Source organism: Aplysia californica, unplaced genomic scaffold (assembly GCF_000002075.1).
Source record: "Aplysia californica isolate F4 #8 unplaced genomic scaffold, AplCal3.0 scaffold00418, whole genome shotgun sequence".
NCBI lineage: Eukaryota > Metazoa > Mollusca > Gastropoda > Aplysiida > Aplysiidae > Aplysia > Aplysia californica.
The window spans coordinates 91,770-103,067 of NW_004797688.1; the positions used below are offsets into that span (position 1 = coordinate 91,770).

The 11,298-nt window shown below is 37.0% G+C and overlaps 1 protein-coding gene across 1 annotated transcript in view; it reads right to left on the reverse strand.

Moving 5' to 3' along the window:
• The window catches only part of LOC101854270 (apoptosis regulator BAX), a 13,007-nt gene continuing 1,709 nt past the window's right edge, over positions 1–11,298 (reverse strand). The window contains exons 2-6 of the mRNA XM_005104390.3: positions 10,181–10,345; positions 8,923–9,007; positions 6,177–6,312; positions 4,704–4,802; positions 1–3,612 (exon numbers count right to left, since the gene is read on the reverse strand). Coding sequence (XP_005104447.1) covers positions 3,505–3,612; positions 4,704–4,802; positions 6,177–6,312; positions 8,923–9,007; positions 10,181–10,345 — 593 coding nt within the window. The 3' untranslated portion in view covers positions 1–3,504. The remainder of the gene's footprint in view (positions 3,613–4,703; positions 4,803–6,176; positions 6,313–8,922; positions 9,008–10,180; positions 10,346–11,298) is intronic.

The window sequence follows — 11,298 nt, forward strand, 5'->3', positions numbered from 1 at the left end:
TAAGATGTGATACACTTTATTATTCCTCCACTAAAAATAGTAACAGACTCAGTGCTTTTGTCAGTCGGTGCAGCACATCTATTCTTCCTTCAAGTATTCTCACATAAACGTTTATATGCTAAAAAAAAAGAAACAGTTTTAGCGTTTTTGTCAAACAACTGCTCCATACATACATATATATATATATGAACAGTTTCTGTCAACGTGTAAGATAACTAAAATCCCTTCAGATAAACATGCTAAAGTGTATGGTTTTATTATGCTTGCAAAGATAATAATCTATCTTACAATAATCCCTGATTACAAATTGACATCTTTTATACAAAGTGGACTGTGCATAGCAGAAATTCTGATTACAAAAAAAACAACAGGATTCTATGTCCAAGTCTAACTCTCAGAAATATCTGTCAAGTTCAGGGAAAAGTTGTTATATCATCGCCCTTGTGATAAGACCGGCTAACCCACAAAATATTACAATTATTTTTATTTGATGAATTGATAATAGTAAATTATCCATTTCATAGGTTCAGACAAAGACTGGTTTGAATTTTGATTAGAAATGCTTCAAAAACATTAGAAATAACATAGAAAAAGGTAAGCTTGTCTTCTTATTGCGAGGGCGTCAATATATTCCTGGCTACCTAATTTTCACTGAAAACAAATAATTCTGTCACTTTCATCATAACTCGGGACACAGTCTGCCAAAGCACTTCAAAATCTCTTGTTATTACAGTATTCTTTCTTATTCCTTATTCACTGTTGGCATTAGAAATTACTACAAAGCTTACATTTTTACAAAGTTGTCACATATACACTTTTTGGTGCTTTCACCAAAGCTGTTCCACAGTAAAACCGCCATCATTTAGCTTTTACTACATAGGAGAAAATAAAGCAGTAATAATGATAAAACAAATACAAGGAAGGATAGAAATAACACTAAAATAGTGAAAAGATTAGAAGAACCGCCTTCGCTGCCACAGCCTTCCTCAAATTCAGAAATATCCAGTAAGAATATTCTTTCAAAAGAGCAGCCATGATTAAACACTCACTGCAGGTGAGGATATGAATAGATGCTTAGAGCATCAGCAAGGTTATTCAATAATCCTATCTATAACTGAGCACCAAAAAAAACCTGGCAATAAAATGTGTGGCTTAATCAGTCACTTAGTTCAAACTCAGGATATAAATGAATATTGAGTGGTGTAGCAAATAATTTATCCAATAAACCCCATAAAAGGAACTCGGCATTTTGCCGTCACATCAAGACATCAGTCAAGATCAAAACAAAAGAAATTCAAATCAACAACGCACTCATAACAACAAGCAGATACTCCCAACCAACCACATTTTTTCAAACAAAGAAAATGAACAATCCCCCTCCCAAACCCCATCCAGACTTTCCCCAACCCAGAATAGTTTTCTTCCAACAATTTATCACCCAATGAACTGACTGTAATTTCGCTCTTACATAATAATTTTCTGTACAAACTACAGTCTTCATTTCACATGTACAAAAAACAAAAACATGGAGAGCATGAATATATATATCAAAATATCCACAATTATCACCTATCCTCCATTTACGAGCTAAATTCTCTTAAAAAGGACGCAATGTTGGAAGTAACATAAAACAAATGATTTTAATAGAGGGAACTGGCACATATTAACAATAACAACAAATAAAAGTGCAGCGAATGGCATCATTTCTTCGGCTGTACCATAATTTCTGGCCCATAGAGGTGACATTGTGCTTGTTCATTATATGCAAAAACTCAACATCCGGCCTCTTAAAAGAGGAGGAGAACCTAATGAGCCAGGAATTTCATTACTTAGCACATCCCCTGCTTGCATTATATCGATGAAAATATTTCAGGAAGAGATATCGCCCAGTTGCATTCCATACCCATAGATGTAGCCAAAATTTCAATTTTTAACAGCAAGAAGTTAAACCCAGTTAAACCCATGTGGCTCTGAGAAATATCATAAGAAGATATAGAATTCTTTGGAACTTCATTCCCTTTTCACAGAATGCCCCAGATGGAACAGAATCTCAAAACAAGAGCATAATACTGAAAAAAAGATTAATCTTTTCAAATATGCAAAAAAGTCACAATCTCAAAATTTATGATCACATTCCAACTGGTTTCCTCGGTGCCACACATAAATCTGCCGTAAGCTGACAAAACACTTTTTTTTTATTTTTGGTGGTAAATTTTCTTATTTGCTGAATAGAAAGCCTGATCAGTTACCAAACTTGTGTGAAAAAAATCACAGAGAAACTGTGACTAGTTTTTTTAATAAATTAGAATTGTAAGTTCGGAAAATCGCCTTTTTAAAATGGTTACGCTGACAAAAAAAACCTTTATCTCGAAATTACTGTGAATAAAAAAGATGTCAGCTTATGGCACAAATGAGAAGCATCCAAGAGGGCAAGTGGCTAAGGAAATGAAAGTCTCCTCCAGCAATACCTTTGATAAGACAGGGTAAGGTACCACACATCTTACAGGAGATGTGTTAATGCTGTTGGAAAAGGCCAAAACAGCCACAACACACCCAGGCTGGGGCTTTCTCGTTCAGAAACACATGAAGAAAACCATCACAATCTTAACGCAGTAATTTTGCGAGGATATCACCTACAGGCTGGAAATATCATTGGACAAGGTTCCAATTGGGACACCTTCAGTTCACCAAAGCAATCACAGACTGATACTTTGTTAAGACTTAACATCCACCTTAAGTATTTTGTACTGAAACAGATTATAATGGGGGGGGGGGGGAAGCCAGCATACAAGAACCAAATTCACAATAAAACAACTAATACACTCTTGAAGAATACAAACAAAACCATCCTTTTTTTTTCCACACATTAAAACTCAATTATACTACAAATTCTACAACAAAACTGTCCAACTCCTTGCATGCATTTTTTCCTTGAGCAAAATTATTTTCAACTCAAACAAAGGAAATTACACTAAAGTGCATGTGACACTATAAATTACACTGATGTGCAAGTAACACAATAACTTTCCTGACAGTGCGTGTAACAGTAGTATTAGTCTTTCTGTTGCTTGCTTTCTTCGACAAATAAAATACCAAATGTCTCACTCCTTGTGATTTACACCCACAATCCACCGTCTCTATTCACTTCCCTTCATTCACAATACGTCTTCCCAACTGTAAATATTATTTCTTTAGATGTATTTACCTCCTGTCAACTATCATATCCATCTAAATAACATTTATTCCCTCTCTCTCCCCTTCTCACGCTCCTTCCTTCACTCTCCAACACATACACACAAAAGTACATCCATACATACATACATACATACATACATGCAGGTACACACACCCTCTGTAACCTCATCCCTCTCTCCATATCTCTTTATTTCTCTCTCTCTCTCTCTCTCTCTCTCTCTCTCTCTCAAACCTCCTGCCTAATAACAAACAACAACAAAAAAATAAATAAAACATAAAACCAAGACAAAGACACAATGGGAGCCGTCATCAAAACCAGTTCTTGTACAAATAAACGCCAAAGACAGCCACGGCACTGGCACCAACGATCAGACCAATCTGTTTGGATGACGTGCCAAAGTATTCTCGAATTGCTTCCTGCAAAAACAAAAAATAAAGAATGATTTATTTACACCCTTATCAAGACAATTTAGGATGTGGGCTGCTCCAACCCTATCTGTGGGATACACGATACACCCCGGCAGACAGAGATATTCATGATGCCATTCTCATGTGGGAATAAAACTCACGTCTTTACAAAGCAATGAAAAAAAGCCTTTAAAAATTTTTTTTCTCAGTACCTTTGACTACTATGTCTCCAGTCCATCTCTTTTTCATGCTGACATGAAGAACAAAAGTCTTGTCAATAGGATCATAGCAACACAGTACTGTTCAGTTCGCTTCCAAAATGACTTACGTGCACCATGTGTCTCTGTTTTATATATAAGTAAAAAGGACCGCAGACATTACATGGACAAAAGATCTAGTGTCCCTCAATTTTCAAGTCACAGTCCAGAATCGCAGGACAACAGTTTCTGTCTTATCCCCTTTCCATATATCTAAAAGAACAATTAATCCCCTGCCCATACACACACAAATTTGGTTGTTCTGAGTGAAGTTCAAAAGCTGGGACATTCTTAGTTCTAAAATGCCTTTAAGGTCTTGCTAACTTTAGCTTTCATCTGCAACTTTCATTACTTACACACAAGCTTATAAAGAACAACACACCTAAAAATTGGTCTTTTTAACTTTTTACTGCGAACAAGATTCCATCATAATTATGCTGAGAACTGCCATTCTAATACAAAATCAGTGCCTCATGTACCGTTTCTAAACTCCCTTTTTTCCCTCACACTGGTGCGACAGAAGAACCGGATATTGACTTCTACACCTGGAAAGTCTCACCAAGACCTTTGAACATGGATAATTTCAAGTTTCAATAAGCATGGCTGCTTAAACCGATCTTGAAAGGGAGAAAATTTTTTTGACCTGGCTGTAACTAAAAATAATGCTGACTGGACTTGTAAGACTAGTCAAAAGTGATCTTTGTGAAAAACTATCAAATTAAATATGTAAAGTAATTGCAAAGACAAAAGTCAGCTTCACATCGCGTGTCCTAAATATATTCCATAATCCAGAGACAAAAGGTCAATTTTTAGCCTACGAAATTCACCAAAAAAAGTCCTTACCCATCCTCCTCTCTCAATGATCCACTTGACAACATGCTCTCTCATAAAGTCCACGATCAGATTGATGATGGCACGCACCAGGGGTATTCTGTCCAAAGCCTGAAATAAAGAGAATTGTGGATAAAGACTAATATGCTTTTTTTTGTTTTAAATATATGTGAGGCGAGCTGACAAAATGAGGTACTTCTCGCAATCCACAAATGGAGATACTGGCCAAAAATCGAAATTAGGATCAAATTCATAGATTTTCTACGGATGCCATATTATTACATTCTTTAACTAGAATCTATAAACCTGTCTTCTATTATTTCATACTTATAAATTGTAAAAACGTCTCCTATAACCATTTCATATCTATTTCCTTAAAGCTGGAATATGAGAAGTAACTCATTTTGTCAGCACACTTCACATATGTGCTTTTTACATCAACACAATTAAGATGTGCTTCCACCCTGCTTGATTGATGATCCACCCATTCTGAGTGATACAAGACCGAAAAACTAGATAAAAAATTATCCCCACAGAGGAGTCGAAGTCTGATCTTCTGTGTGTGACAGCAAAGCACCTGATTACTGCACCACAGACACCTGTGAAGTCTAATGGCCCACAAGACAACAGACCAATGAAAAGATAGTGCACTCATTTTTCCATCGGTAAACCTGGTAGAGTTTAGGCTTGAAGTTTTGAGTTTTGAGTGAGTGTTTGAGTAAAGAGAAGCTAAGCACACTGACAACATTCACTTAACATGCCGAGAGTAGTAGATACCTGCTGTTGCACAAACGCACAACCACACAAGCAAATGAAGTAGCAAGCTAGATCTCTCCCTGAATGCTTCTGTTACCCTAGCAAGAGCACATCTTGATCTATACTTCTGCCATCTCTCTCTCTCTCTCTCTCTCTCTGTCTCTCTCTGTCTCTCTGTCTCTCTCTCTCTCTCTCTCTGTCTCTCTCTCTCTCTCTCTCTCTCTCTCTCTCTCTCTCTCTCTCTCTCTCTCCCTCTCTCTCCCTCTCTCTCTCTCTGTCTCTATCTCTCTCCACAGCTACGGTACTTCGGTAGAAGAAATTTGTAGTCAAGTTTAATTAGCTCTACTCTCTCTGATGTTAAATATTTTCATTTATGTACATTTTCGTATAACATTTTGTTCTGAATACTAAGAAGATAGGAGCCGTCATCAAAACCAGTTTTTGTACAGTACATATATACGCCAAAGATAGCCACGGCACTGGCACTCATGATCAGACCAATCTGTTCGGAACTTCAGGATCTGAAAATCTGTTCGCTGTGTGTGTGTGTGTGTGTGTAAGTGTGTGTAAGTGTGTGTGTGAGAGAGTGTGTATGTGTGTGTGTACATATAAATATACATGCATACACACACACGCACAAAAATCTGCATTCAACTGACAATGTACACTTCTAAATTAGTTGGAGGTAAAAAAAACAAAAAAAATAAAGTGTATTAACCCCATGCTTACCTTAGAGCATACTTTGTAAGCATAGTAAAAAAGAGCCACAACACGACCCCAGTTGAAGACGCCATCTTCAAATATATTCCTGGCTACATTTAATAGTGTTGCCCGCTCTGCCTCTGGGGGGACCATCGAGATTGCACTGGGGAATAGATGAGACCAGACAAGATTAGAGAGAATAACAATAATGATACTAATAATAACTATAGGAACATTTATAGTGCCCAATACCTCGAAGGCTGCAAGTGCTATACAAGACAGAACTATCACTCAACTTAGTTTAGTTTTAGTAAGAGTTTTACGGCACTTGTAACACACAAAGGCCATATAAGTGCCAAAGATTAGAGGTGTTACCACCCCCAGGGGCGGTGGGCTCTGTTTTAAGCATCCAGAATATCATTTGTAGCCACACAGTGTAAAAACGGGAAAAACACAGGTTTCACAACAGAATTAAGTCAAAACTAGATAAGCACATAAACAACAAAAATTAACAAATAAGGGTGTGTGTCCAACTTTCCAAAGATTGGCCATTTTTTAAAACCCTAAATGAGGGTAATTCAAGAAGAAGTACAGGATATTTTTAACATGTAAATTATGAAACCACACCCAAGGGCCAGTATTCGGCTTTCGGTGGAGAAACACTCTAACATAACTATAATACATTTATATATTTTTAATGTAGGAACAACATCACATTAAATAACATTGTGCTGTATACACAGAAAATAGAAAAACAACACATCAGAATATTTTTTTTTAAACAACAAAGGGAAAAATAAAAGACTAAAAGCAATGTATAGCATGTACCTACATTCTTCGCATGAAAATATCTATACATGGAAACCTTAAAATTTTCAAAATACATGTCTAATATTGTTATGAAGTAGCTTTTTTTGTTGAAAAATGCAAAAATCGCGGCTGCAATTCACGGACCAAAAACAGCCAAAAATCGCAGTCACGACAAACGCAGATGCTAGTCAATAGGCTGATTCATCAATGCCATGCTCATAACAGTGCCTGAACAGCAACAGGGAACTGCTGCTTTTTTTATCCTAATCCGTACTATTGTCATTTTCCTCTACTTCTTTTGTATGTTTGTCACACTCTTATGACCTGCTATTTCCGGGGTGCCTTGATAGTTGAAGCAGACTTTGTGCTGTTGAAATTAGAGAGGTTGAGCTGAGTAAGCCTGATTCCCTGTAAGGACTTCTCTGTTGACATCCACACCTTTGCGCTCATATGACCTTATGCAGTGGCGAGAGCCATAAAACCTCTACTAAAACAAACAAGAGGTGTTACAAGAGAGTAAAAAAAACAAAAAAGAAGGAGGAGAGATAAGGACGATAGATGTTGGATAGGAAAGAAGGAGCAAACCACACCAGAGCACCCGCCAACCACCCACTATCACTCAACTTAACTGATTCATCAAAGGAGAGAAAATAAACACTGTGTGACCATTTAAAAATAACAACAACAACAACAACAACAACACCACACACATCACACACAAACACATTTATAGACATACATACAAATCTCTAAACCTACAGACATACAGATAAACTATGCACACAAAAAAATGCAGAACCCACACTAACAGCAAGCAGTAATTTTTTTCAAGCTAAATTTAACTCTTTCAGAGGGTGGTCACCCAGTTTTGTCACACCCTAGAGTGCGGCCTCTCTGCTCTAGAGCGCTAAAAAAAACGCTGTTCAGGGAAAAGGCTACCAAAAAAATTAGTTGAAGGAGAAGACCCTCAAACGTTTACATCTTCTTGTTCAGAAATGGTTCTAGTATATTATTATAAGTATTAGGTTGGGGGAAAAGGTATGTATAAGAGTGCATGTATTTTTTGTGGAAAGTCACTTTCATCACCACTTCTTGGTTCTTCATCACCTGAATTCAAGGTGGAATTGCAGAATGTTCTATCAAATTCAAAACGCCCACTAGTAAGTTGCAGAATGTGAAAGTGAATCGTTTATTGATAAACGGGAGAGGAAGTTCACAAGTTCGCAGCTCCACACAGAAGATTTCCCTTCTCTTTTTAGCCACAGAATTCTGTAATTTTAGCTCATGATTGACACACCCCCCCTCGATCACCAGGAAACCGGCAAACTCCATCCAATGGATTCGTTTGCCATTCCCGACATATTGACGATAAACATCCAAAAGGGTTAAAGTACACAAAAGTTGGAAATACAGCAAAACACAAGTCTCGCTATAGACAACTGCACGCAGCATGTAAAATTCCCCCCATGCTTTTCATTTGTCTCAAATTGTGTGCTCCATAATGAAAAAGAAGTATGTCAGAGTCAATAGTCTAGGATATTACAATTTAAGTCTATGGTTTGAGATGAGTTTCAAGATTTTTTTCTACTGAGGTCCTTCTTCACAATGTATTATGCATCCCAGTAAATTTCTCACTAACTTAAGAAGCTAATTACTTTTAAATGCCAAAGAATCATCAGGTCAAAAGCTTCCGAACTAGAATAAAAATCTAATCGTTGTAATAAAATGCTTCTAACATGCTACCCCTTCAGTGAGCTGTACTAAAACCCACTACTCAGAGTGCTTGTGCAGGGAAAAGGGGGTCTAAAAACAAAGAGGCTACACATACATCAATGTAAAAATCACATGAACATCTCAGCAAGAATTTTTTTGTGACTCTACTACTACTTAAGCAGCGGTTGATATTACAAAAGAGTTTAAAGTCAGTGTTGACAGGAATTAAAATTTTTCAATTTTCACATACTCTTGCAAAGTTTGATCTTTGTCCAAATCGTCACCAATGAAACGGAGAGCTCTGCCAATCTCACGGACATGTTCCATGGGGGGGCCTGAGAAATAAAGAAGTCCCTGATCACAACTGCATTGAGCTATAATTTTTTTTAAGGCATATATAAATAAAGAGCCCATATCCCATCATAAGATCATGAAAAAAAAAAATACTGGAAAACCAAGTGTCTTAACTGGTTCCGTCCATTCGGCCGCTGACAGCGGCTCTGAGTTTTTCCGCTGCCTCCTTTCGGCCGCTGTGAGCGGCTCAACGAAATCCGAAACAAAGGTGCACTTTTTAACATAGTTCCTACTTTTTAAGTTGTCGAAAGGAAGTAGAACTTGTAAACAAACCTGACCTCAATCTCTGAGCGCCAACATCGATCGAAACTCCGCGAAATTCTTGCAAAAATCGTTGTTTTGTTGTTGCGATCTAGGCTAGATCTAAGGGTAAACAACATGGAGCCTGGTATAATAAAAAGGCTTTTCAAAGAAAGATATTCAACTAAATTTGTGAAATTCTTGCATAAATGTGTGCTAGGGTGATATCGCTACAATGTTGTGTTGATTCCTATGGATTATAAGGACTTGTAGAGCTGAGAAAATGCAGTAAGTCGAAATTTTCGAAGAGCTGTTGCGCAATTTTTTTTTCTCATTCGTTTTTGTCAGAAGGAAAATGTAATACAAACAGATTATAGGTCATTGCTATTGATATAAACAGAATTTTCTATTTATTCCCATCAGTTTGGTATATGACAACACATACCTATTAGAGTGACTTAGAGCTTCACAGTAATGCATTAAATAGATGCACCCCAGGGCTAAAACTGAGCAGGGAAAAATAACTCTGTCCAGAGCCTGAAAAAATCATGGACGGAATCAGTTAACATCACAAGTCAATACATTTCTAAACCATACAATATATTATCATACTCAAATGCCACCAGAACTCGGAATCCCAAGCCATTTTCTGCTTTCTGGGAACACTCCTCTGCGCTCTTCATGCCTAAAATATAACTCTACGAAATGACTTGTGATTAGAAGGTGATAACTCCAGACGACAAGCTGAAATGAAAACAATACAAATGCTCGTAATAACACAAAAATCTAAGCAACAAAGAAACAGGAGGAAGTGATGAAAGAATGAGACCAAATAAAGAAAAGGTGGATGACAAATGGAAGGAACAGAACAAGGTCAAAAATATAAATAGACAATATTTTTTGTCTTATTGTACCTCTGGGTGTCCCGGGCTCTTGCAGCTGCTCCATTCCAGGAATATTTTCCAAGCCATCATTTTTCATTCGTTCATAAATGAAGTTATTGAGGAGGTAGCGTCCCTGATTGGTGACGTCATCTTCGCTCAACCGTTGCCTGGAATTTCCAGAACCTGGAATGATGTCTGTCAGAAGTACAGACATTGACATGGGTAGAAAAAGGATAAAAACAAGCATTCTTTGGAAACATACATGAATTCCCATGTACTACCCATTCAATAATTTTTATTTTTTTAAATGGCAATTAACATACTTTGCCATCATACATAGCTTTTTTTTCTAAATAATTTAGCAACGCTCAGCTACAACCAGATGCACTGACACTGACAATAATATGGATGTTAGGCATGTTCTGTTGAGCGCTTTATGGATCGATGGAATGCGCAACATGATCATTGGGGCCTGCTCCAGGCCTGACACCTGCCTGAAGAAGGAGGAATTAGATTATAATATCTAGGTCAGTTATTTAGTCATGCGTAGGACATTAACTTTCACTCAGTAAGTAAAGTGCAATGTCAACAATATGGATATATGGACGCTCATCTGATGTTAATACCTTATTTCATAGCAGAGGACATATAGGATGCCGCATTTGAGCTTCCTAGTCTAGTATTCAACAGTTTTATAAAAGGCCATCTCTATTCTGACTGGAGTCCGATTAGATTTTTTATCTGCTATTCGGACTCGAGTCCGAATATGGGTTTTTACCTATTCAGACTCGGGTCCGAAAAAATGTTTTATTTATTCGGACTCAGTTTCAAAGTGAGATATATAAGTGTAAGGAGGTTATATAATATAGGCTTACAATCACATGCATAATATAAATAAGCAGCAATATAAACAATATGCTACAATAATAATCGTAAGCTAGATACACACTCAATGTTATTTTGATGCATGCTCTAAGGTAGTAAGTATACTTATACAAGATGGTTAAGATGGAAGCATTTTGATAGATGATGGTAAAAATGACCTTCTGTATCTTTCTTTGTTACAGATCAGAAGCATGGGTCTTTTACTTCTGACTGATGTTTTTATTTGAGGGAACAAGGGATGTTTGTTGTCTAAAAAGTTGGAA